Source organism: Mustelus asterias, chromosome 19 (assembly GCF_964213995.1).
Source record: "Mustelus asterias chromosome 19, sMusAst1.hap1.1, whole genome shotgun sequence".
NCBI classification, from domain to species: Eukaryota; Metazoa; Chordata; class Chondrichthyes; order Carcharhiniformes; family Triakidae; genus Mustelus; species Mustelus asterias.
In genome coordinates this window covers 11,849,100-11,876,724 of record NC_135819.1, presented here as the reverse complement: position 1 = coordinate 11,876,724, position 27,625 = coordinate 11,849,100, and the positions used below count along the sequence as shown (strand labels likewise).

Sequence of the window (27,625 nt, the reverse complement as noted above, 5' to 3'; positions counted from 1 at the left end):
ACCCATCCAGATGCCTCTTAAATGTTGCTAATGTGCCTGCTTCCACCACCTCTTCTGGCAGCGCATTCCAGGCACCCGCCACTCTCTGCGTGAAAAACTTCCCCAGCACATCTCCCTTAAACTTTCCCCCTCTCACCTTGAACCTGTGCCCCCCTTGTAATTGACACTTCCACCCTGGGGAAGAAACCTCTGACTATCCACCCTGTCTGTGCCTCTCATCATTTTGTAGACCTCTATCAGGTCTCCCCTCAGCCTCTGTCTTTCCAGTGAAGACAATCCTAATTTATTCAACCTCTCCTCATAGCCAACACCCTCGAGACCAGGCAACATCCTGGTGAACCTTCTTCACATTCTCTCCAAAGCTTCCACTTCCTTCTGGTAGTGTGGCGACCAGAACTGCACGCAATGCTCCAAATGTGGCCTAAACAAGGTTTTTTATAGCTGCAACATGATTTGCCAACTCTTGTACTCATGCCCCGGCTGATGAAGGCATGCATGCCATATGCCTTCTTAATTACCCTGGCCGCCTGTGGTGCCACTTTTAGGGAAAGGTAGACTCTCACCCCAGTTTCTGGTTAATGGTAACCCCCAGGATGTTAATAGTGATGGGTTCAGGGATGGTAAAGATATTGAATGTCAAGGAGCGCTGGTTAAATTCTCCATTATTGGAGATGGTCATTGCTTGTCTCTTGTGTGGTGTAAATGTTAATTGCTACTTGTCAGCCCAAGCCTGAATATTGTTCAGGTCTTGCTGCATTCAGGGAGATTAGTAGCTGGCAGTGAAACTGGAAAATGAGTCATAGGGAGCGGTCAGAGTGTGATGAACAGAAGTCCATGTTCAGTAAGTTTGGAGTTGAATCATAGAACCCCTACAGTGCAGAAGGAGGCCATTCAGCCCATCGAGTCGGCACCGACCACAATCCCACCCAGGCCCTATCCCCGTAACCCCACATATTTACCCTGCTAATCCCCTGACACTGGAGTCAATTTAATATGGCCAATCCACCTAACCCGCACACCTTTGGACCGTGGGAGGAAACCGGAGCACCCGGAGGACACGGGGAGAATGTGCAGACTCCACACAGTCACCCGAGGCTGGAATTGAACCCGGGTCCCTGGCACTGGGAGGTAGCAGTGCTAACCACTGTGCCACCGTGCCACCCTGGGAAGAGGATTCCGGCAATACTTTTTAAAATTCGGCTTACTGGGCACGGCCACATGAGTGTAACAAAAATATTTTCTTTAAATGTTCTGCTGCAGGAAATGTTATGTCCTGTCCGCCTCGTTTTACTGAATTTAGAGAAATGACAAAAAATATAGAAATGTGTTCGGGGGCGCGATTTTCCGCCCTCGCTCGCCCCAAAACCGTAAAGTTGCGCCTGAGGTCATTTCCATGGTCTGCCCCTCGCCCGCTCCGATTCCCGTGGCGGGCGGGACGTTAAAATTCCGGTGCACGGGTTTAAGTTGCTCAATACACCGGTTGTCTTTGACGGGATACAGCCTCTTTCTGATTTATTGATTTCAGAGTCATGAAAACAGAATCAGGAAAGCAGGAGACTACCTGGAAAATCGGATAGGTAATCTGCAGAGAGCGTACTCCGTGGCAATAGCAACCTACGCCCTGTCACTACTGGATAAAGACAAATCAGATATCCTAATGAGCTTTGCTTCACCGGGTAAGTCTCGTTAGTCTTCATCTCCTCGCTGCCTTCGCAATTTTCTTGCTAGTTGTGACGATTTTAATCTGGCAATTGAGGTTGGCCTCCTTGAATATGAACTCCCTGATTAAGGGCCAAATTGGTGGTCTGATCAGGGAGCCCCATACTCTGTCCTTAAACATCTCTGTCCTTAAACATCTCCACATCTTAAACAAGAGTGCCAGTTCCTCTGGCACAACAGGAGTGTCAGTTCCTCTGGCACAACAGGAGTGTCAGTTCCTCTGGCACAACAGGAGTGTCAGTTCCTCTGGCACAACAGGAGTGTCAGTTCCTCTGGCACAACAGGAGTGTCAGTTCCTCTGGCACAACAGGAGTGTCAGTTCCTCTGGCACAACAGGAGTGTCAGTTCCTCTGGCACAACAGGAGTGTCAGTTCCTCTGGCACAACAGGAGTGTCAGTTCCTCTGGCACAACAAGAGTGTCAGTTCCTCTGGCACTCCGGATTCACTCTGCATGCTGGGAGCATTCTGTATAGTGTGGCTGGATCACGTAAATAAAGGAATTCTGGTGAAGGGACTTCCGCCTCCGAGGACTAATTACACTGACCCTTACCCATCTCTGCACGTCCAAATACTTACAGTTAATAAAACGGAAGATTGGCTTCAACCCCGAAACCAGAATGCAAGTTGGTTTAAACATCCTGGGTTCATTGCACCCTTGAATCAGTGAACATTTCCCTTTTGCCGAAAATCTCCTCCGGCTGGGATTCTCCGGTGTCGCTGAAAGGGAACGGAATGTTGGCTGGAATGTCAAATTCTCCGTCCTTTCTTGCAGCCAGGCGGGAAAGTATGAGATTGCAGAATCCAGCACATAACCAATTTAAAATTAAGGGGGTAGATGCGCGATATAACTCACGAGGCTTGAGATGCTCGAGGAAATAAAGGCTTTTATTTACTATTACAATGAAGCTCCCATATATAATACACAATCCCAGACTGAGGGGTCCCAGAGAGAGCAGTGACCTTTGTACCTCTCCCAGGAGGCGGAGCCCGACTGGGATGTACCATAATAACTATAATACAGGTAGAACAGCCCAACCCTAACCCCAACAGTAACATGCAGAACAACCCAACCCTAACCCCAACAGCAACATATATACAGACTCATAGTACTGGCCAGACCCTTGCTCAGTACTACCTGGTGGGAACCAACGATGGTTCACCACAGGGGTGAAGTTGTTTTAGTTATCGAAGCGAAAGGGGCCTAGTTTTTACTCCATTGGGTCAGAGTTGATTGGTGATGTTTGGCACCATCGGGGGGAAAAAAACCTGTTTCAGTCCCTTCTGCTTCATATTCGTAGAATCACAGAATCCCTACAGTGCAGAAGGAGGCCATTCAGCCCATCAAGTCTACACCGACCACAATCCCACCCAGGCCCTATACCCATTGCCCCAATCATTTACCCTAGCTATTCCCCCTGACACTAAGGGTCAATTTAGCACGGCCCAATCCACCTAACCCGCACATTTTTAGACTGTGGGTGGAAACCGGAGCACCCGGAGGAAACCCACGCAGACACGGGGAGAAGGTGCAGACTCCGCACAGACAGTAAGCCGGGAATCGAACCGGGGTTCCTGGCGCTGTGAGGCAGCAGTGCTAACCACTGTGCCACTGTGCCGCATGGCCACTGAGTACAGGACATCTTTAGTCTACGGTCGGCTGTCACCCCAGCAGGTGGGCTCCGAGTGGAAAAAAGTGGGGGAGAAATAGGTCAGAATTTAAAGGTCTGTTGGGAGTGGGAAAGACAACCGTGAAATGTGAGGACCGGCTGGGAAGGGAAGTGCCCTCCCAGACACCATATAACTTACAAGGGGGAGGGGGGTCTGCAGATCATAAGCGATCATAGAATCCCTACAATGCAGAATGAGGCCATTCAACCCATCGAGTATGCGCCGACCACAATCCCAACCAGGCCCTATTCCCATAACCACACATTTACCCTGCTAATCCCCCTGACACTAGGGTCAATTTAGCATGGCCAATCCCCCGCACATCAATAGATGGTCATTTAAGGGGCCCCCTCTGACCACCACTGGTACCTGATCAGTGGCAGAGTTGGGGCATGTTCATAAGGGGGGGACTACCCAGTAAAACCAGGCTGCAGCCCTGTGGAAACGTGAACAAACAAGCCCCCCGCCCCCACTCAATGTATATCCATCCCTTTCCTTCTCTCCAAGGGCATCAACACAGTGGCATCGGTGTGTACCATCGACAAGATGATGTGGAGTTGCCGGCGTTGGACTGGGGTAGGGACGGTAAGTAGTCTCACAACACCAGGTTAAAGTCCAACACCTGATGAAGAAGCGGCGCTCCAAACGCTCGTGTTACCAAATAAACCTGTTGGACTTTAACCTGGTGTTGTGAGACTTCTTACTGTACCTCCTGTTTGAGTAATCTGTTACTCAGCAACAGGGCCTCTGATGGCAATGCCTGCACCCTTTTCATTTGATTTATTATTGTCACATGTGTTAACATACAGTGAAAAGTATTGTTTCTTGTGCGCTATACAGGCAAAGCATACCGTTCATAGAGAAGGAAACGAGACAGTGCAGAATGTAGTGCTACAGTCATAGCTAGGGTGTACAGAAAGATCAGCTTATGTTCCCTTTGTCCTTTTACCCACACCCCCAACCCTCAAAGTATGACTTTCTTTGCCCTCAGCTCTGATGACGGGTCACCCAGACGCGAACCGTCAGCTCGATTCTCTTCCCACAGCTGCTGTCAGTCCTGCTGAGATTTTCCAGCATTTTCTGTTTCTGTTTCAACTTAGTGCGAGGTCGGCCCATTCAGATGTTTGACAGCAGCAGGGAAGAAGCTGTTCTTGAGTCGGTTGGTGCGTGACCTCAGATTTTTGTGTCTTTTTCCCGATGGAAGAAGGTGGAAGAGAGAATGTCCGGGGTGCGTGGGGGTCCTTAGTTATGCTGGCTGCTTTTCCCGAGGCAGCGGGAAGTGTAGACAGAGTCAATGGATGGGAGGCTGGTTTGAGTGATGGACTGGACTACATTCACGACCTTTTGTAGTTTCTTGCGGTCTTGGGCAGAGCAGGAGCCATACCAAGCTGTGATACAACCAGAAAGAATGCTTTCTATGGTGCATCTGTAAAAGCGTGTGAGAGTGGCACAGTGGTTAGCACTGCTGCCTCACAGCGCCAGGGACCCAGGTTCGATTCCCGGCTTGGGTCACTGTCTGTGCGGAGTCTGCACGTTCTCCCCGTGTCCGCATGGGTTTCCTCCGGGTGCTCCGGTTTCCTCCCGCAGTCTTGTAGGCTGCCACCAAAAGTATGCTGGCACTGGAAGCAGATAAGTGGGGTCTGGGTTGTCGGGGTCTGTAAGGCAGGCCTTGATGAGAATTGGAGTGAGATGGTTAGGGAGGGTGGTAATGCGATGTTTGGCATGTCCGCTGCGACTCATAGAATCCCGACAATGCAGAAGGAGGCCATTCGGCCCATCGCGCCCACATTGACCCCAATCCTACTCAGGCCTCATTCCTGTAACCCCACGTATTTACCCTGCTAATCCCCCTGACTTTAAGAGGCAATTTAGCTCAGCCAATTCCCAGCTCGGGTCACTGTCTGTGCTGAGTCTGCACGTTCTCCCCGTGCCTGCGTGGGTTTCCTCCGGGCGCTCCGGTTTCCTCCCACAGTCCAAAGGTGGGCAGGTTAGGGTGCATTGGTCGTGCTAAATTGACCCTCAGTGTCCCGAAATGTGTAGGTTAGAGGGATTAGCAGGGTAAGTGTGTGAGGTTGTGGGGATAGGGCCTGTGGTGGGATTGTTGTCGGTGCAAACTCGATGGGTCGAATGGCTTCCTCCTGCACTATAGACTTTCTGTGATTTCTATGAATCTTTACAGTGCAGAAGGAGGCCGTTCGGCCCATCGAGCCTGCACCAACAACAATCCCACCCAGGCCCTATCCCCGCAACCCCTCCTATTTACCCGGCTAATTCCTCTGACGCCAAGGGGCAATTTAGCACGGCCAATCCACCTAACCCGTGCACCTTTGGACTGTGGGAGGAAACCGGAGCACCCGGAGGAAACTCACGCAGACATGGGGAGAATGTGCAAACTCCACACAGACAGTGACCCGAGCCGGGAATCGAACCCGGGTCCCTGGCGCAGTGAGGCAGCAGTGCTAACCACTGTGCCACCGAATGAGAAAGGATACATGTAATTTGATAATGACATACCATGTGCGAGATGGGCGATTTGGGAAAGCTGCGTAAGAGCCAGCCTGTTTGTGATATGCCATCTGCTGAACAAAACCTGGGCGGAAATCACAAATGAAACATCGCTAAACGTGGGTAATCTAAAGCAAAGAATCCCACAAAAAGCTGGAGGAAATTAGCGATCTCATTGTAGTATTGTTAGGAAGTTGGAATAGAATGAAAAGTAAAGAATTGGATAAAAAGAAATTGGTAGGGAGTTAGCTGCACTGAGGGCTTGTGAGATGCAGATTAGACTAGTAGCAGGGTTAGGGTTAGGGTAAGGGTTAGTGTTCGGGTTAATTTAAAATTTACATCATGTAAAATTACACTTAGCACATCAGATGTACAAGTTTCAAGTAACATTTCAAACATTATACTCAGTTACTGGTAGGGGAGAGTTACAGAACAAAGAGATCTGGGGTACAGGTTCATAGCTCCTTGAAAGTAGAGTCGCAGGTGGACAGAGTGGTGAAGAAGGCATTCGGCATATTTGGTTTCATTGGTCAGAATATTGAATACAGGAGTTGGGATGTCTTGTTGAAGTTGTACAAGACATTGGTCAGGCCACACTTGGAATACTGTGTGCAGTTCTGGTCACCCTATTATAGAAAGGATATTATTAAACTAGAAAGAGTGTAGAAAAGATTTACTAGGATCTACCGGGACTTGATGGTTTGAGTTTTAAGGAGAGGCTGGATAGACTGGGACTTTTTTCTCTGGAGCGTAGAAGGCTGAAGGGTGATCTTACAGAGGTCCACAAAATAATGAGGGGCATAGATCAGTTAGATAGGCAATATCTTTTCCCAAAGGTAGGGGAGCCTAAAACTAGAGGGCATAGGTTTAAGGTGAGAGGGGAAAGTTACAAAAGGGTCCAGAGGGGCAATTTTTTCACACAGAGGGTGGTGAGTGTCTGGAACGAGCTGCCAGAGGTAGTAGTAGAGGCGGGTATGATTCTGTCTTTTAAAAAGCGTTTAGACAGTTACATGGGTAAGATGGATATAGAGGGATATAGGTCAAACGTGGGCAATTGGGACCAGCTTAGTGGTTAAAGAAAAAGGTCGGCATGGACAAGTTGGGCCGAAGGGCCTGTTTTCATGCTGTAAACCTCCATGACTCTAGGTTCAAAGGTATACTTTGTTAAGTAGAGTGGAGACTAGCAGTGCTAACCACTGCGCCACCCTACAGCTTATCAGGCACAGGTGGTGAGATATCTGTCCCATGTGAGTATAACTCAGAGTTAGTGCCAACTTAGCCTGTCCTGAATGAGTACTTCCCCGCCTACAGATTTCACTTTGGTGATGGTAGGTCCTGTGGTCTTTTGATACCGTCATCCGTACCCCAAAGGTTGCCATTTTTACTTGCAGTTTGCATTTCTTCGAATAGATGGACCCGATACTTGTTGGCACCAATACATAGAACAGTACAGCACAGAACAGGCCCTTCGGCCCACGATGTTGTGCCGAGCTTTATCTGAAACCAAGATCAAGCTATCCCACTCCCTATCATCCTGGTGTGCTCCATGTGCCTATCCAATAACCGCTTAAATGTTCCTCAAGTGTCTGACTCCACTATCACTGCAGGCAGTCCATTCCACACCCCAACCACTCTCTGCATAAAGAACCTACCTCTGATATCCTTCTTGTATCTCCCACCACGAACCCTATAGTTATGCCCCCTTGTAATAGCTCCATCCACCCGAGGAAATAGTCTTTGAACGTTCACTCTATCTATCCCCTTCATCATTTTATAAACCTCTATTAAGTCTCCCCTCAGCCTCCTCCGCTCCAGAGAGAACAGTCCTAGCTCCCTCAACCTTTCCTCATAAGACCTACCCTCCAAACCAGGCAGCACCCTGGTAAATCTGCTCTGCACTCTTTCCAGTGCTTCCACATCCTTCTTATAGTGAGGTGACCAGAACTGCACACAATATTCCAAATGTGGTCTCACCAAGGTCCTGTACAGTTGCAGCATAACCCCACGGCTTTTAAACTCCAACCCCCTGTTAATAAAAGCTAACACACTATAGGCCTTCTTCACAGCTCTATCCACTTGAGTGACAACCTTTAGTGATCTGTGGATATGGACCCCAAGATTTCTCTGTTCCTCCACAATCTTCAGAACCCTACCTTTGACCCTGTAATCCACATTTAAATTAGTCCTACCAAAATGAATCACCTCACATTTATCAGGGTTAAACTCCATTTGCCATTTTTCAGCCCAGCTTTGCATCCTATCTATGTCTCTTTGCAGCCTACAACAGCCCTCCACCTCATCCACTACTCCACCAATCTTGGTGTCATCAGCAAATTTACTGATCCACCCTTCAGCCCCCTCCTCTAATACCCTGCAGTTTTCTGCACAACTGCCTTTTCCAACATGAAGTTGTCATGGGATTTAAGGTTTGGAGGCAAGTTGTAAGCTGCGAATTGCATTTGTCACGACAATGGCGTGACTCATTTCTGAAAAACGGTCCCGAACTTCCAGTTTCTGGTTACTGCAGCTTTGTAAATGATTGACGGCACAGACCTCCATGTTGCATTAGTGTTAGGATATACTGGCACTGGAGGGGGTGCAGGGGAGATTCGCCAGGTTGATTCTGGAGTTGAGAGGGTTGGCTTATGAGGAGAAACTGAGTAGGAAATGGAATTGGAATTCATAAGAATGAGGGGAGATCTTATAGAAACATATAAGATTATGAAGGGAATAGATAAGATAGAAGCAGGGAAGTTGTTTCCACTGGCGGGTGAAACTAGAACTAGGGGGCATGGCCTCAAAATAAGGGTGTGAATCCTTTGAGGAGGAATATTGTCCGAATTGAGGAGGAACTTCTTCACCCAAAGGGTTGTGAATCTGTGGAATTCCCTGCCCAGTGAAGCAGTTGAGGCTTCCTCATTGAATGTTTTTAAGGCAAGGATAGATAGATTTTTGAACAGTAAAGGAATTAAGGGTTATGGTGAGCGGGCGGGTAAGTGGAGCTGAGTCCACAAAAAGATCAGCCATGATCTTATTGCATGGCGGAGCAGGCTCGAGGGGCCTACTCCTGCTCCGAGTTCTTATGTTGTTATCTAATGAGCCCTCGGATGGAAGTGAATTCTTCTGAGAACTTTTGACATTTGTTGACGTTCTTCATATAGGCAATGCCCATGTTCTGCGTGCCATTCAGTTTGGACGTTGTGTGCACTTTCCACTATGTTTATGATGGCTGTCGCACTTAATTTGGGTGATACTTATTTGAACTTTTTTTCTTCCTCACACCTTACAGACGAAGCATACTGGGCTGACGCTGTAAACATCAACTCTCTGTTTACTATTGAAGCGACAGGATACGCCCTCCTGGCTCTTTCACTGCTCAAGAAATTTGACCAAGCCAGCGAAGCGGTGAAGTGGTTGTCGCTGAGGAGCGAATATGGTGGTGGCTTCGAATCCACACAGGTTTCACAATTCTACTTTACATCTCTAATGATGGCCTTTTAAGAAATTGCATTAAATAGTTCAGCGGAAAAGTTAGAGGGGTCAAATAGAAAATTCCCTATTCCCAAGTGAAATTTCCTGGGGACAATTTTACTGGCTCACCACGCTGGCCAGTCGGTCTATTTAGAATAAATTGCGCCCCCCCCCCCCCCCAGAGCTCAGCAGCCGGCTTTCTGGCACGACAAGGCTCCGCCCACTCCCCCTGCTGGTGGGAATCACATCTTGCATCATTTTTCTTTCTAAGTGCCGTATGATCGCATCTGGTAAAATAGGCACAAATTTCCCCTGTTTTCACGCTTGTCCAGCACTTCGAATTTTTTTGGCATCCCCCTCGACCCCTATATTCATATGTGTACAGAAATGAGGCCACACCTGGAGTAGTGTGCGCAATTTTGGTGTCCTTATCTGAGGAAGGATATCCTTGCTATGGAGGGAGCACAGCGAAGGTTTACCAGGCTGATTCCCGGGATGGCAGGTCTGTCATATGAGGAGAGACTAAGTCGGTTTCGATTATATTCACTGGAGTTTAGAAGAGTGAGGGGGGATCTCATAGAAACTTATAAAATTCTAACAGGGTTAGACAGGGTAGCTTCAGAAATAATGTTCCTGAAGGTGGGGAAGTCCAGAACTTGGGGTCATAGTTTGAGGATAAGGGTAAACCTTTTAGGACTGAGGTGAGGAGAAATTTCTTCACCCAAAGGGTGATGAATGTGTGGAATTCACTCCCACAGAAAGTAGTTGAGGCCAAAACATTGACTGATTTCAAGAAGAAATTAGATATAGCTCTTGGGGCTAAAGGGATCAAGGGATATGGAGGGAAGGGGGGATCAGGATATTGAATTCAAAGATCAGCCATGATCATAATGAATGGTGGGGCAGGCTTGAAGGGCCGAATGGCCTACTCCTGCTTCTAGTTTCTATGTTTCTAAGCCAGGCCCTACTTGTATAAGTTAAGGGAAGGATGTAAATAAGATTGAGAGAGTGCAGAGAAGGTTCACAAGGATGTTGCCGGGACTTGAGAAGCTGAGTTACAGAGAGAGATTGAATAGGTTGGGACTTTATTCCCTGGAGCGTAGAAGATTGAGGGGAGATTTGATAGAGGTGTATAAGATTTTGATGGGTATAGATAGAGTGAATGCAAGCAGGCTTTTTCCGCTGAGGCTAGGGGAGAAAAAAAACCAGAGGGCATGGGTTAAGGGTGAAAGGAGAAAAGTTTAAAGGGAATATTAGGGGGGGCTTCTTCACGCAGAGAGTGGTGGGAGTGTGGAATGAGCTGCTGGATAAAGTGGTAAATGCGGGGTCACTTTTAACATTTAAGAAAAACTTGGACGGGTTCATGGATGAGAGGGGTGTGGAGGGATATGGTCCAAGTGCAGGTCAGTGGGACTAGGCATAAAATGGTTCGGCACAGACAAGAAGGGCCAAAAGGCCTGTTTCTGAGCTGTAATTTTCTATGGTTTCTATGGTTTCTATGGTTTCTATGGAACATACCAGCCTCCCACCAAAGGACATAGGTTCAAGTGCCCATTACATTGCGACACTCTACCATTATATACATGCCAGTCATCCTGTCTGGATGGCAGTGCTAACAGTGGTTCACACTGCTACCTCACAGCACCAGGGCCCGGGTTCAATTCCAGCCTTGGGTCACTATTTGTGTGGAATCTGCATGTTCTCCCCGTGTCTGCGTGCGTTTCCTCCGGGTGCTCCGGTTTCCTCTCACACACCAAAGACTTGGCCATGCTAACTTGGCCTTTAGTGTCAGGGGGATTAGCAGGGTAAATACGTGGGGTTATGGGGATGGGGTCTGGGTGGGATTGTTGCCAGTGCAGGCTTGATGGGCCAAATGGCCTCCTTCTGCACTGTAGGGATTCTATGATTGTGTCTAATAACACGCAGTCTTTCTCAGCTTAGGAAGGCTTGCCAGATTAAATCAACTTAATGCGAGATGGGTCCATTCAAAAGTCTGATAGCAGCAGGGAAGAAACTGTTCTTGAGTCGGTTGATACGTGACCTCAGACTTTTGTATCTTTTTCCTGGTGGAAGAGAGAATGTCCGGGGTGTGTGAGGTCCTTAATTATGCTGGCTGTTTTTCCGAGGCAGCGGGAAGTGTAGACAGAGTCATTGGATGGAAGGCTGGTTTGCGTGATGGACTGGGCTTTGTTCGTGACCCTTTGTGGTTTATTGCGGTCTTGGGCAGAGCAGGAGCCATACCAAGCTGTGATGCAAAGAATGCTTTCTATGGTGCATCTGTAAAAGTTAGTGAGAGTCGTAGCTGACATGCCAAATTTCCTTAGTCTTCTGAGAAAGTAGAGGTGTTGGTGGGCTTTCTTAACTGTAGTGTCGGCATGTGGGGGACCAGGACAGGATATTGGTGATCTGGACACCTAAAAACTTAAAGCTCTCGACCATTTCTACTTCATCCCCATTAATGTAGACAGGGGCATGTTCTCCACTACCCTCCCTGGAGTTGACGACTATCTCCTTTGTTTTGTTGACATTGAGGGAGAGATTACTGTTGTCACACCAGTTCACCACGTTCTCTATCTCGTGTTGCAGGGGTATGTTAGTAAGGAGGTTTTGTTGTATTGGAACAGTATTTATATGTTATAATATCATGGTTGTTTTTTAAAAATTTGTAGTTGGTAAAAGTTATTGCCATATGTTAACTGTATTCTTAAATAAACTTTGGTAAAAGCTCCCTAGTGGGTTATTCAAATCATACCTGAAGTGAAGCATCTCATGATCACCCGAGCCAAATTCAAAGTGCAACACTTTATGATCCAGGCAGACTCCATAAGACACTTTGGAATTTCTGACCTGGATTATAACACAGACTTCAAAGATCTCCTGATGAAGGAGCAGCGCTCCGAAAGCTCGTGATTCCAAATAAACCTGTTGGACTTTAACCTGGTGTTGTGAGACTTCTTACTGTGTTTACCCCAGTCCAACACCGGCATCTCCACATCATGACTTTTTAAAACCAACTGCCCACCCCAAAATTCGTCCCAGAGACCATTTTCGTTACTCTTGTGCTCTCGCAAGTTGAAACCCCTTGCTGTAAATGTTTTCTGAGATTGCTTGATTGTTGTCAAATGACTTTTGATTGAAATATAAATTAATAACTCGTTCTTCTAGGTTAAGTGAGCAAACTTACATTGCGGGTTTGTCTAATACTTTTCTGTGCTTCCCAAATATATTCATCTTTTTCTCTTCTAGGCGACAGTGGTTGCTTTGCAAGCTCTGTCCAAATACAGGGCTGATATTCCTCTGTTCAAAGATGCTGACTTAAATGTTGACATTTTTCGTGGCAAACAAACACCTATTCAATTGAAATTTGATTCAACAAATATACATGTCGCAAGATCAGTAATGGTTAGTTACTCGTCTAATCTTCATTTTAAAAGCTTGTTTTCAAGAGTGTACTAACTCTGCATATTTCTGTTTGGAGCATCAATGTTGTCATTCTCCGAGAACAAGTGAATCTTTTGTGACTGATTCTCAGTGCTATTTTCTGCATTCGCAAGCCAGGGAAGTGAACTAACTTTGTATTACAGAGTCTGCAGCATAGAAATGGGTCATTTGGTCTGTTAGGATCCTGGACCAGAACTACAAGGTACATTCTGAAAGCAGACTAGACCCCAAAAAATTTTCCATTTTGGCATAATTTGATTTTGATTTGATTTATTATTGTCACATGTATTGGGATACAGTGAAAATTATTGTTTCTTGCGCGCTATACAAAGCATACCGTTCATAGAGAAGGAAAGGAGAGAGTGCAGAATGTAGTGTTACAGTCATAGCTAGGGTGCAGAGGAAGATCAACTTAAAGCAAGGTAGGTCCATTCAAAAGTCTGATGGCAGCAGGGAAGAACCTGTTCTCGTGTCAGTTGGTATGTGACCTCTGACTTTTGTACCATTTTCCCGACGGAAGAAGGTGGAAGAGAGAATGTCCGGGGTGCATGGAGTCCTTAATTATGCTGGTTGCTTTGCCAAGGCAGCGGGAAGTGTAGACAGAATCAATGGATGAGAGGCTGGTTTGCGTGATGGACTGGGCTACATTAATGACCTTTCGTACTTTCTTGCGGTCTTGGGCAGAGCAGGAGCCATACCAAGCTGTGATACAACCAGAAAGGATGCTTTCTATGGTGCATCTGTAAAGGTTGGTGAGAGTCGTAGCTGACATGCCAAGTTTCCTTAGTCTTCTGAGAAAGTAGAGGCGTTGGTGGGCTTTCTTAAGTATAATGTCAGCATGGGGAGACCAGGACAGTTGTTGGTGATTTGGACACCTAAAAACCTGAAGCTCTCGACCATTTTTACTTCGTCCCCGTTGATGTAGACAGGGGCATGTTCTCCACTACGCTTCCTGAAGTCGATGACTATCTCCTTTGTTTTGTTGACATTGAGGGAGAGATTATTGTTGCTGCACCAGTTCACCAGATTCTCTATTTCATTTCTGTACTCTGCCTTGTCATTGTTTGAGATCCGACCCACTATAGTGGTGTCATCAGCAAACTTGAAAATTGAATTGGAAGGGAATTTGGCCACCCAGCCATAGGTGTATAAGGAGTATAGTAGAGGGCTGAGGATACATTGTTGTGGGGCACTGGTTTTGAAGATGATCGTGGAGGAGGTGTTGTTGCCTATCCTTAACTGATTGTGCTCTGTGGGTTAGGAAGCTCAGGATCCAGTCACATAAATGTGAGGATAGGATGCTTTTCTCCAGGAATAATTCCACTGACAACTTAGGGATCTTTAATCAAAGTAAGCTTTATTCATAACACAGTTCAAGTACAACTCCAACAAAATGAAGCATTTAAACTCATAACTGTTGAACAATCTTTTCACATGAAAAGAAACAACTCTAATTTCTAACTCATCACTATTCCGGTTCCAAACCTGGAGTATTGTGTGCTGTTTTGATGTCCTTTCCCTGAGGAAGGATGTCCTTGCAATGGAGGGAGTGCAGCGAAGGTTTACCAGGGTGATTCCTGGGATGGTAGGTCTAAGTCGGTTAGGAATATATCATGTTGCAGCTTTATAGAACCTTGATTAGGCTGCACTTGGAATATAGTGTTCAATTCTGGTGGCCACACTACCAAAAGGATGTGGAGGCTTTGGCGAGGGTACAGAAAAGATTTACCAGGATGTTGCCTGGTACGGTGGGCATTAGCTATGAGGAGAGGTTGGAGAAACTTAATTTGTTCTCACTGGAACGACGGAGGTTGAGGGATGATCTGATGGAAGTCTACAAGATTATGAGGGGCATGGACAGAGTGGATAGTCAGAAGCTTTTTCCCAGGGTGGAAGAGTCAATTACTAGGGGACATAGGTGTAAGGTGCGAGAGGCAAGGTTTAAAGGAAATGTATGGGGCGCGTGTTTTACACAGAGGGTTGTGGGTGCCTGGAACTCGCTACCGGGGGAGATAATGGAAGCAGATACGGTAGTGACTGTTCAGGGGCACCTTGACAAATACATGAACAGGATGGGAATTGAGGGATATCATCCCTGGAAGGGTAAGGGGTTTTAGTTCAAATGGGCAGCATGGTCGGTGCAGGCTTGAGAGGGCCGAAGGGCCTGTTCCTGTGCTGTAATTTTCTTTGTTCTTTGAGATGTATGAGACAATTTTACACAGAGGGTGGTGGGTGCCTGGAACTCGCTGCCGGGGGAGGTGGTGGAAGCAGATACGATAGTGACTTTTAAGGGGCGACTGGACAAATACATGAATAGGATGGGATTAGAGGGATAGGGTCCCCAGACGAGTAGGGGGTTTTCGTTCAGACGGGCAGCATGGTCGGTGCAGGCTTGGAGGGCCTGGCCCTGTGCTGTAATTTTCTTTGTTCTTATATTAATCCTGGTTTAGACACACCATCATTGGAATACTATCCCATCAAAGATTTTGCAACAAATGTAAGAGAAGGTCCTTCCATCCTCTACCTCCTGGCGGCACGGTGGCACAGTGGTTAGCACTGCTGCTTTACAGCTCCAGGGACCTGGGTTCGATTCCCGGCTTGGGTCACTGTCTGTGTGGAGTTTGCACATTCTCCTCGTGTCTGCGTGGGTTTCCTCCGGGTGCTCCGGTTTCCTCCCACAGTCCAAAGATGTGCGGGTTAGGTTGATTGGCCAGGTTAAAAATTGACCCTTAGAGTCCTGAGATGTGTAGGTTAGAGGGATTAACGGGTAAATATGTGGGGGTAGGGCCTGGGTGGGATTGTGGTCGGTGCAGACTCGATGGACCGAATGGCCTCCTTCTGTACTGTAGGGATTCTATGATTCACCCACCCCCTCGCTGTTACCACTCACAATGCTGAGAACACAGAGTGAAAATCGTCAGACGCTGTTCTATTTTTAAAATCATTTATATTTTATTAGAACATAACAAAATGCAAACAATTCTCATCTGAAACAAAGCTGTTACTGCTCTTGATTTTACAGCCTTTTCCTGAGTTCCTGCCATTTTGAATTCACACGGCTGTGTATCAGTTGTATAGTTAATCTGCACTATCTATATTTCAGGTCACTTATGCAAACACCAAGGTAGAAGCTCGTGGAAAAGGACAAGCAACACTGAAGGTAGGCTTTGATTTCAAGTACTTAACCTTGGGGCGGCACGGTGGCACAGTGGTTAGCACTGCTGCCTCACAGCTCCAGGGACCCAGGTTCGATTCCCGGCCTCGGGTCACTCATAGATTCATAGAAACCCTACAGTGCAGAAGGAGGCCATTCGACCCATCGAGCCTGCACCGACCACAATCCCACCCAGGCCCCTTTCCCCGTAACTGTCTGTGTGGAGTTTGCACGTTCTCCCCATGTCTGCGTGGGTTTCCTCTGAGTGCTCCGGTTTCCTCCAAAGATGTGAGGGTTAGGTGCACTGGCCATGCTAAGTTGCCCCTTAGTGCCAGGGGGACTAGCTAGGGCAAATGCATGGAGTTACGGGGATAGGGCCTGGGTGGGATTGTGGTCAGTGCAGACTCAATGGGCCGAATGGCCTACTTTTGTGTTGAAGAGTTCTATGATTCTTAATATGTGGGGTTGAAATATTGTAAGCAGAATTTAGCCAGTTTCCACTGAGCCCTTGAATTACAGTGAGAGTTTTAACAACACCAGGTTAAAGTCCAACAGGTTTACTTGGTAACAAATGCCATTACTGGTGTTGCTAAAACTCTCACTGTGTTTACCCCAGTCCAACGCCAGCATCTCCACCCTTTGAATTACTGCAGATGAGCCTTTTAAAAAATTTATTAGTGTCACATGTATTGGGATACATTGAAAAGTATTGTTTCTTGCGCGCTATACAGACAAAGCATACCGTTCATAGAGTACACAGGGGAGAAGGAAAGGAGAGGATGGAGAATGTAGTATTGCAGTTACAGGTTGGGTGAAGAAAAAGATCAGCTTAATATATGATAGGTCCATCCAAAAGTCTGATGGCAGCAGGGAAGAAGCTGTTCTTGAGTCGGTTGGTACGTGATCTCAGACTTTGTATCTTTTTCCCGATGGACATGATGTGGAGTTGCCGACGTTGGACGGGGGTAGGCACAGTAAGTAGTCTCAATAAGTAGTGAGTTACTCACCTGATGAAGGGGCAGCACTCCGAAAGCTCATGCTGCCAAATAAACCTTTTGGACTTTAACCTGGTGTTGTGAGACTTCTTACTTTACCGATGGAAAAAGGTGGAAGAGAGAATGTCTGGGGTGCGTGGGGTCCTTAATTATGCTGGCTGCTTTGCAGAGGCAGCGGGAAGTGTAGACAGAGTCAATGGACGGGAGGCTGGTTTGCGTGATGGATTGGGCTACGTTCACAACCCTTTGTAGTTTCTTGCGGTCTTGGGCAGAGCAGGAGCCCCATACCAAGCTGTGATACAACTGGAAAGGATGCTTTCTATGGTGCATCTATTAAAATTTGATTTGTTTTGCAGATAATAAAAATCTTGTTCACTTCCTGTAACAATTTTGCCTTCCCATTTTCCCTTTAATACATTGTCGATAATGTCCCTTTCCTCTTACAAGGTGTCCAATGTCATTGGTGGCATTCCAGCCTTTAGGTTATTGAGGTAACAAATGAGAGATCAGTGAGACACGCAGCAATTCATAATTGGCTGAGGGGTTTGTCATGTATTGGACTGAGACATTAACGTGAAATGAGATCAAGTCTAAGCGAATGAGAAGGAGTGCCTTAGATACCAGAGTAATTTAATTGTAATGGATTTTGGCCCAGTGCCTCAGATCTTTGGAGGGGTCTTTCGCACTCAGAGCTGCTTGAACATCCAAAGGCCTCCCACGGCCGAGGTTAATGTCTTGCTTGTCTTGCTTTACCTTCCAAATAAATTCTGAGTACGCCTTTTAAAATAAAAAAAAATTGCCTTTGTGAAATTAATTCTAGTTTTCTTAAGCTTCTAAGAGAATCCGGCCACCATTAAAAAATTCCCTACAAGAACCACCCTCTGCGTAAACCTCCCGCCCTCACCTTGAACCTGTATTGCGATACAGTGAAAAGTATTGTTTCTTGCGCACTGTACAGACAAAGCATACTGTTCATAGAGTACATAGGGGATAAGAAAGGAGAGGGTGTTGAGTGTAGTGTTACAGTCATAGCTAGGGTGTAGAGAAAGATCTACTTCACGTGAGGTAGGTCCATTCAAAAGTCTGATGGCAGCAGGGAAGAAGCTGTTCTTGAGTTGGTTCAACCTTAGTTGATCCTTCAACTAAAAGGAACAGTTGCTCCTTATCCATTCTGTCCATGCCCCTCATAATCTTGTACACCTCGATCAGGTTGCCCCCTCAGTCTTCTCTGCTCCAGCGAAAACAACCCAAACCTACCCAACCTCTCTTCATAACTTAACCGTTCCAACCCAGGCAGCACGGTGGCACAATGGTTAGTACTGCTGCTTCACAACTCCAGGGACCTGGGTTCGATTCCCGGCTTGGGTCACTGTCTGTGTGGAGTTTGCACATTCTCTTCGTGTCTGCGTGGGTTGCCTCCCACAGTCCAAAGATGTGCGGGTTAGGTTGATTGGCCATGCTAAAATTGTCCCTTAGTGTCCTGAGATGCGTAGGTTAGAGGGATTAGTGGGTGGGATATGGGGGTAGGGCCTGGGTGGGATTGTGCTCGGTGCAGACTCGATGGGCAGAATAGCCTCTTTCTGCACGATAGGGTTTCTATGATTCTATTCTATGATCTATGATTCATCCTGGTGAGTCTTCTCTGCACCCCCTTCGGTGTAGCTAGCCCTGGGGCTGTAGATATTACCTGCATCAACCAACATCTGCAACTGGAAGGAGCCTAGTTAATCTTAAAGTACTGTCGTGGAGGAGAATATAGTTTCTTATTTTACATTGTATTGCATGTTATGTTTCTTTTGCATGTTTCTTTTATCTTTAGTTATCTATTTTAGTTATTTAAGCTAGGAATGTGCAGTGCTGCAAATGTATGGGACAGTATTTCAACTAATACATTGGTTTTTGCAGATGAGTGATGTCTAAAGAGAGCTAATATTGGCTTTAAAGAACAAAGAAAATTACAGCACAGGAACAGGCCCTTTGGCCCTCCAAGCCTGCACCGACCATGCTGCCTGACTGAACTGAAACCCCCTACCCTTCCGGGGACCATATCCCTCTATTCCATATCCCTCTATTCCCATCCTATTCATGTCCAGACGCCCCTTAAAACTCACTATCATATCTGCTTCTACTACCTCCCCCGGCAGCGAGTTCCAGGCACCCACCACCCTCTGTGTAAAAAGAAATCCTGCCTCGTACATCTCCCTTAAACGTTGCCCCTCCCTCGCACCTTAAACCTATGCCCCCCCCCCTAGTAATTGACTCTTCCACCCTGGGAAAAACGTTGATTCATGTGAGAAGCCGCAATTCGCTGAGTCATTCAGGAACACTATGAGGACTCACTGGCTGGGATTTTACTGGCACGTGGCTCGCCGAACGGAATTCTCCATTGGCCCTCGGGAGGGATTTTACGAGCCTCGGCCAAGTGAGGTGGTAAAGTACCAGCCACTGTATTGCTTTTGATAGGTAACCACTACCTCTGTTTTTACTGTCCAGGTTCTAACGGGTTATTATGCTCTGTTGTCTGAGCAAGACAAAGAATGCAAGAACTTTGATTTACGAGTAACTGTGGAAGAGATGTCTCAAGGTAAGCCAATCACAAACCATCCGGAGACCATTATTTCTCATTGCTAAATGTGATGCAACTACTCAGCAATCTGATGAGTAATTCAGAGGCCTAGACTAATCATAGAATCCCTACAGTACAGAAGAAGGCCATTTGGCTCATCGGGTCTGTACCGATCACAATCCCACCCCAGGCCCTATTCCCGTAACCCCACACATTTATCCTGCTAATCGCCCTGACACTAGGGTCAATTTAGCATGACCAATCAACCTCACCCGCAGTGTGGGAGGAAACCAGAGCACCCGGACGAAACCCACACAGACACGGGGAGAACGTGCAAACTCTGCATAGACAGGCACCCGAGACCGGAATTGAACATGGGTCCCTGGCGCTGTGAGGCAGCAGTGCTAACCACTGTGCCACCGTGTCATCCCAATGATTTGGACAACTGGGCATTTCAATTCAATGACTTAAATAAATCTGGAACAGAAAACTACTGTCAATAACGGCCACCATGAAACTAAAGGATCATCATCAAAATCCATTCGACCCATCGAGTCTGCCCCGTAATTCAATGAGATCTTGACTGATCTGATGTGATAATCCTCAACTTCGCTTTCCTGCCTTATCCCCATAACCCTCGTTTCCCTGACTGATTAAAAATCTGTCTGTCTCAGCCTTGAACATACTTAATGACCCAGCCTCTACAGCCCTCTGCGGTAAAGAATCCCACAGATTCACTTCCCTCTGGGAGAAGAAATTCCTCCCCACCTCTGTCTTAAAAGGGCGACCCCCTCACTCTGTGATGTCCTCTGGTCCTCGACTCTCCAACAGAGGGAAACAGCCTCCAACCCCTGCCAATCCCCCTGAGAATCCGATGTCTCAATAAGGTCGCCTCTCGTTCTCCTAAACTCCAATGAGTATGTGGTAAACCACTGTCGTGCCTTCGGCACGGTTGAGCTGTATATATTGTTGCCACGACTGTTCGTATATGGGACACTCCCTGACACCTTTAATTCGGCTGCACCTTTAACTGGAGGCTCCGCCCTCAGGGTATAAAGGCTGCAGCCCTCCCCCTCCGGCCTCAGTCGGGAGATCCTCATACCCAGTATTGTTCTGTTTATTGTCTGTTCCACATCGTTCCTTTTTAGCGAATAAAAGCCTTCTGTTCCTGGCAACATCAGTCTTGTCTATTTATCAGACGCGCCTCAGAGTATAAACTCAATCTCTCCTCATAAGAAAATCCTTCCGTACCTATGACCAACATTCGGTAGCGCAGTGGTTAGCACTGCTGCTTCACAGCTCCAGGGTCCCGGGTTCGCTTCCCGACTCGGGTCACTGTCTGTGTGGAGTTTGCACGTTCTCCTCGTGTCTGCGTGGGTTTCCTCCGGGTGCTCCGGTTTCCTCCCACAGTCCAAAGATGTGCGGGTTAGGTTGATTGGCCAGGTTAAAAATTGCCCCTTAGAATCCTAAAATGCGTAGATTAGCGGGTAAATATGTGGGGGTAGGGCCTGGGTGGGATTGTGGTCGGTGCAGACACGATGGGCCGAATGGCCTCCTTCTGCACTGTAGGGTTTCTATGATTCTATGAACCTAATGCACCTTCTTTAGACTGCCCTAAATATCAGCATATCTTTCCTTAGATAAGGAAACCAAAACTGTTCACAGTATTCCAGGTTTGATTTGATTTGATTTATTATTGTCACGTGGACAACATACAGTGAAAAGTATTGTTTCTTGCGCGCTATACAGACAAAGCATACCATTCATAGAGAAGGAAAGGAGAGAGTGCAGAATGTACTGTTACAGTCGTAGCTAGGGTGTAGAGAAAGATCAACTTAATGTGAGGTAGGTCCATTCAAAAGTCTGACAGCAGCAGGGAAGAAGCTGTTCTTCGTTCGGTTGGTACGTGGCCTCAGGCTTTTGCATCTTTTTCCCGACGGAAGAAGGTGGAAGAGAGAATGTCCGGGATGCGTGAGGTCCTTAATTATGCTGGCTGCTTTGCTGAGGCAGCGGGAAGTGTAGACAGAGTCAATGGATGGGAGGCTGGTTTGCATGATGGATTGGGCTACATTCATGATCTTTTGTAGTTCCTTGCAGTCTTGGGCAGAGCAGGAGCCATACCAAGCTGATACTACCAGAAAGAATGCTTTCTATGGTGCATCTGTAAAAGTTGGTGCGAGTCGTAACTGACATGTCAAATTTCCTTAGCCTTCTGAGAAAGTAGAGGCATTGGTGGAATTTCTTAAGTATAGTGTTGGCATGGGGGAGCAAGGACAGGTTGTTGGTGATCTGGACACCTAAAAACTTGAAGCTCACGACCCTTTCTACTTTGTCCCCGTTGATGTAGACAGGGGCATGTTCTCCTTTACGCTTCCTGAAGTCGATGACAATCTCCTTCGTTTTGTTGACATTGAGGGAGAGATTATTGTGGCCGCACCAGTTCACCAGATTCTCTATCTCATTCCTGTACTCTGTCTCGTCATTGTTTGAGATCCGACCCACTACAGTGGTGTCGTCAGCAAACTTGAAAATCGAATTGGAGGGGAATTTGGCCGCACAGTCATAGGTGTATAAGGAGTATAGTAGGGGGCTGAGAACACAGCCTTGTGGGGCACCGGTGTTGAGGATGATCATGGAGGAGGTGTTGTTGCCTATCCTTACTGATTGTGGTCTGTGAGTTAGGAAGTTCAGGATCCAGTCGCAGAGGGAGTGGTCCAACTAGTGCCTTGTCTAGTTTTAGTTAAAATTTCCTATGTTGAAATGAAGGCCAACATTCCATTTGCCTTCTTGAACTTGCATGCTCGCATTTTGTGATTTATGCACAAGGACCCCAAATCCCTTTGTGCCGCAGCTTTCTGCAGTCTTTCTCCCTTTAAACAAAATTCAGCTTTAAGTCCTCCTACCAGAGTTCATAATTTCACATTTTCCTACATTATGTCCCATCTATGGTGGCACAGTGGTTAGCACTGCTGCCTCACAGCGCCAGGGACCTGGGTTCGATTCCCTGCTTGGGTCACTGTCTGTGTGGAGTTTGCATGTTCTCCCCGTATCTGTGTGGGTTTCCTTCGGGTGCTCCGATTTCCTCCCACAGTCTGAAAGATGTGCTGGTTAGGGTGCATTGGCAGCGCTAAATTCTCCCTCGGTGTACCCGAACAGGTGCCGGAGTGTGGCGACTAGGGGATTTTCACCGTAACTTCATTGCAGTGTTAATGTAAGATACCTGTGACTAATAAATAAACTTTATTTTTTATTTACTATTTTGATTTTCTGTTTCTCTGGTTTAAATATAGTGCCAATCCACGCAGACATGGGGAGAAGGTGCAGACACCACACAGACAGTGACCCGAGGCCAAAATTGAACCCCCGGTCCCTGGTGCCGTGAGGCAGCAGCGCTAACCATGCCCCCTAGTTCTAGTTTCACCCGCCAGTGGAAACAACTTCCCTGCTTCTATCTTATCTATTCCCTTCATAATCTTATATGTTTCTATAAGATCTCCCCTCATTCTTCTGAATTCCAATGAGTATAGCTCCAGTCTACTCAGTCTCTCCTCATAAGCCAACCCTTATCCTGCCTTGGAAGTGGGACAAATATCTTCAAAAGGAAAGGAGGATGTTGCGATTATGGCTTTAAGTGACAGTAGTGTCACTGGAATGGAAGCGTGTCATGCAATTCAGTTTCAGTTTCTCTTTTTGTTTTGGGCAGAGCATGGTACACATCTCTGCTGCTGATATGTTTTGCACAGCTGTTCCTGGTCTAAACATATGAATATATATTGTGTTTGCAAAGGTGTTTAACTAATCTCTTACACTACCATTGTATCATTTTTTTTAAATGACTGGGGAGGGGGGGGTGGTGGTGGGGGGTGGGTTGGTGTTGGGACTAAAATTCCATGGACATCATTAAATTCATTTGCAGCCCCTCCCCCCCCCCCCCCCCCCCCCCCCCCCCTCCCCCCCCCCCCCCCCCCCCCCCCCCCCCCCCCCCCCCCCCCCCCCCCCCCCCCCACCCCCCCACTCCGCCCTCAGTCTGGCAGTGCTTGTACAGAAGGTGGGTGAGGCATAAAAGTAGCCTACCTGCTCTCCCAGTTTCTGCTTCCCCTAGCTATCCCGTCTTGAACTCTACACATGGGGGAGGCAATGGCCTCGTGGTATTATCCTTAGACTATTAATCCAGAAACTCAGCTAATGCTCTGGGGACCCGGGTTCGAATCCCGGCACGGGAGGTGGTGGAATTTGAATTCAATAAAAAATATCTGGGATTAAGAATCTACTGATGACCATGAAACCATTGTCGATTGTTGGAAAAAGCCATCTGGTTCACTCATGTCCCTTTAGGGAAGGAAATCTGCCATCCTTACCCGGTCTGGCCGACATGTGACTCCAGAGCCACAGCAATGTGGTTGACTCTCAATTGCCCTCGGGCAACTAGGGATGGGCAATAAATACTGGCCCAGTCAGCGATGCCCATGTCCCACAAATGAATAAAATAAGGCCCCCAGTCCGCCATCCAACAGTTCAGAGCTTTCAAACAGGTCCTTAGAGTTACCTTAGGATCTGGCTTTGATCTTGACTCTGGGGAAGGGGATTTTATGGCTTCGCTCGTCCCAAAACCGCCCGGGATCAACAGACCTTTCCGTGCTCTATCCCTCGCCCCCTCCGATTCCCGTGACGGGAAAATTCGCCCCTGGAACTCACTGCGGCCGTAGCAATGGCCGCTGCTCCCAGTGATTGCTCTGGGACTGGAGAACGGCCAAGCCAGTCAGCTGACTTGCAGCTCTCAGAGGCCTGCGTCCAGCCAATAATTACTCCAAGGATCGTTCAATGGCCATTGGCTGCCATTGGAGCGGGCGGGGAGGACGGGGGGGCGGGGGGGGGGGGGGTGCATTTGCTTCTGACAGTTTTGGTGCCAAAGTGGGGAACCCTGCCATCTGAAACGTTCAGTCCATATGAATGCAATTGATTTATTTTTTTAATTAACATTTGAAGATATAATTGTGAATTGAAATGTTCACAATTGCAGTACCAACTCTTGTCTTTTATCTCGCAGATTTTCAACCCCAAGATGTTCTGAAATCTCTGATGATAAACATCTGCACACGGTAAGAAGTTCATTTGGAATTACATTTATTACTTATCATAGAATCCCTACAGTGCAGAAGGAGGCCATTCGGCCCATCGAGCCTGCACCGACCACAATCCCACCCTATTCCTGTAACCCCACATATTTACCCTGCTAATCCCCCTGACAATTTAGCATGGTCAATCCACCTAACCTGCACATCTTTGGGCTGTGGGAGGAAACCGGAGCACCCAGAGGAAACCCACACAGACATGGGGGAGAATGTGCAGACCCTCTGCACAGACAGTGTCCCAAGGCCAGAATCGAACCTGGGTCCCTGGCGCTGTTAGGCAGCAGTGCTGACCACTGTGCCACTGTGCTGCCCTTGATATCAAAGAAATTGGTTTGATAGGTTGCTGAGGGGGAACATAATTCATAGGCATAGAAACGTAGAAACTGGAATCAGGAGGAGGCCATTTGGCCCTTCGAGCCTGCTCCGCCATTCATTTTGATCATGGCTGATCATCAAATTCAATATCCTGATCCCCCCTTCCCCCCATATCCCTTGATCCCTTTAGCCTCAAGAGCTATATCTAATTTCTTCTTGAAATCACACGTTTTGGCCTCAACTACTTTCTGTGGGAGTGAATTCCACACATTCACCACCCTCTGGGTGAAGAAATTTCTCCTCACCTCTGTTCTAAAAGGTTTACCCCTTATCCTCAAACTATGACCCCTAGTTCTGGACTCCCCCACCATCGGGAACATTCTTTCTGAATCTACCCTGTCGAACCCTGTTAGAATTTTATAAGTTTCTATATTGTTGGAGCTGCATCGTCCAAGCATGTGGAGAATGTTCCATCCCATTCTTGACTTGTGGATGGTGAACAGGATTTGGAAAATCAGGAGGTGATTCACTGGCCACAGGACTTACAGTCTCTGGAAGCCTCAATGTTTATGTGGCTGGTCCATTTAAGTTTCTGATCAATGATAACCATCAGGATGTTGATGGTAGATGTTCAGTGATGATAATATCATTGAATATGAAGTTGCTTAGACTAGCTCTTGTTCCCCTATGTGCTTCCTCATGGAAACAACTTCCATATATATCCTGTACGATGCCCACCTCCAACTGGCCTCACCCCTATCTCTCTTGACTCCTCCACAACCTCCGGCTTCTTGTCTGATATCCTTCAAAGCGGTACAGTTTTCACATCTTGCAAAGTCAAAACACTACCCCTTAGTCTTTCTTATATCCAAATCCAAAATTACTTTTTTCAACAATTTGTTTTAATGAGATTTAAGTATAAGATTACGGCATTATGCAACTTCAAAGAATTGATATTAAGGAGATATTATCGAAAAGAATGAATAATGAATTTAAGGGGGAGGCGGTGGGGTAGTGGTATTGTCGCTGGACTAGTCATCCAGAGATCCAGGGTAATGCTCTGAGGACCCCCCAGGTTCGAATCCCACCGTGGCAGATGGTGAAATTTGAATTCAATAAAAATTCTGCAAATAAAAGTCTATTGATGACCATGAAACCATTGTCGTAAAAACCCAGCAGGTTCACTGATGTCCTTTAGGGAAGGAAATCTGTCGCCCTTACCCGGTCTGGCCTACATGTGACTCCAGAGCCACAGCAATGTGCTTGACTCCCAACTGCCCTCTGAAAAGACCGAGCGAGCCATTCAGTTTAAGGGCAATTCAGGATGGTGACCACTGAGGGAGAATTTAGCACGGCTAATCCACCTAACCGGCACGTCTTTCGGGCTGTGGGAGGAAACCAGAGCACCCGGAGGAAACCCACGCAGACACGGGGGAGAACGTGCAAACTCCACACAGACAGTGACCCAAGCCGGGAATTGAACCTGGGTCCCTGGCGCTGTGAGGCAGCGATGTCCACAACATCTGAATGAGTAAATTTTTAAAAAGGTACAGGATGCAGATGCGTTCCAAAATCTATTTTTTTTAATGAAAGCTCACAAGGTTTGATGATTGCAATTGTTGTTACCTTTGTAAGTAATCTGTGGTAACTTGCTGTTTACAGACACTATGGCAAATCAAGTTCTTCAATGGTCATTATGGAAATTTCTATTTTGACAGGATTTTTTCCAGACCTGGATTCGGTAAGGCATCTTTACATTAAAACAAAAGCTTACACTTGTCTCGTGACCAATGTCAATTGAGAGAAAATCAGTCAGAAATAAAATTTATGATGGTACATTTGAATGCAGGACATTAGTTTAAGGTTTATTTATTAGTCACAAGTAGGCTGACATTAATACTGTAAGTTACAGTGGGGCGGCACGGTAGCACAGTGGTTGGCACTGCTGCCTCACAGCGCCAGGGACCCATGTTCAATTCCCGGCTTGGGGCACTGTCTGTGTGGAGTTTGCACGTTCTCCCCGTATCTGCGTAGGTTTCCTCCGGGTGCTCCAGTTCCCACCCACAGTCCGAAAGATGTGCTGTTTGGGGTCCATTGGCCGTGCTAAATTCTCCCTCAGTGTACCCAAACAGGCACTGGAGTGTGGCGACGAGGGGATTTTCACGGTAACTTCATTGCAGTGTTAATGTAAGCCTTATGTGTGGCTAATAAATAAACTTTAACTTTTACTTTACTGTGAAAATCCCCCAGTTGCCACACTCCGGTGCCTGTTTGGGTACACTGAGGGAGAATTTAGCATGGCCAATCCACCTAACCAGCACGCCTTTCGGACTGTGGGAGGAAACCGGAGCACCCAGAGGAAAGCCACACAGACACAGGGAGAATGTGCAGACTCCGCACAGACAGTGACCCAAGCCGGGAATCGAACCCGGGTCCCTGGCGCTGTGAGGCAGCAGCGCTAACCACTGTGCCACCGTGCCGCCCAGATTAGATGAATCAATGACACAAATAAAGATAGAAGGTTTTACATAAGAACATAAGAACTAGGAGCAGGAGTAGGCCATCTGGCCCCTCGAGCCTGCTCCGCCATTCAATAAGATCATGGCTGATCTTTTTGTGGACTCAGCTCCACTTACCCGCCCGCTCACCATAACCCTTA

At 47.1% G+C, this 27,625-nt stretch overlaps 1 protein-coding gene across 1 annotated transcript in view; it reads left to right on the top strand.

The window, feature by feature from the left end:
• Positions 1-27,625, top strand: part of LOC144507631 (complement C3-like) — a 132,779-nt gene that overhangs the window by 97,067 nt on the left and 8,087 nt on the right. Inside the window, exons 27-33 of the mRNA XM_078234787.1 lie at positions 1,526-1,676; positions 9,182-9,351; positions 12,610-12,765; positions 15,908-15,964; positions 19,447-19,537; positions 24,567-24,618; positions 26,629-26,707. Coding sequence (XP_078090913.1) covers positions 1,526-1,676; positions 9,182-9,351; positions 12,610-12,765; positions 15,908-15,964; positions 19,447-19,537; positions 24,567-24,618; positions 26,629-26,707 — 756 coding nt within the window. The remainder of the gene's footprint in view (positions 1-1,525; positions 1,677-9,181; positions 9,352-12,609; positions 12,766-15,907; positions 15,965-19,446; positions 19,538-24,566; positions 24,619-26,628; positions 26,708-27,625) is intronic.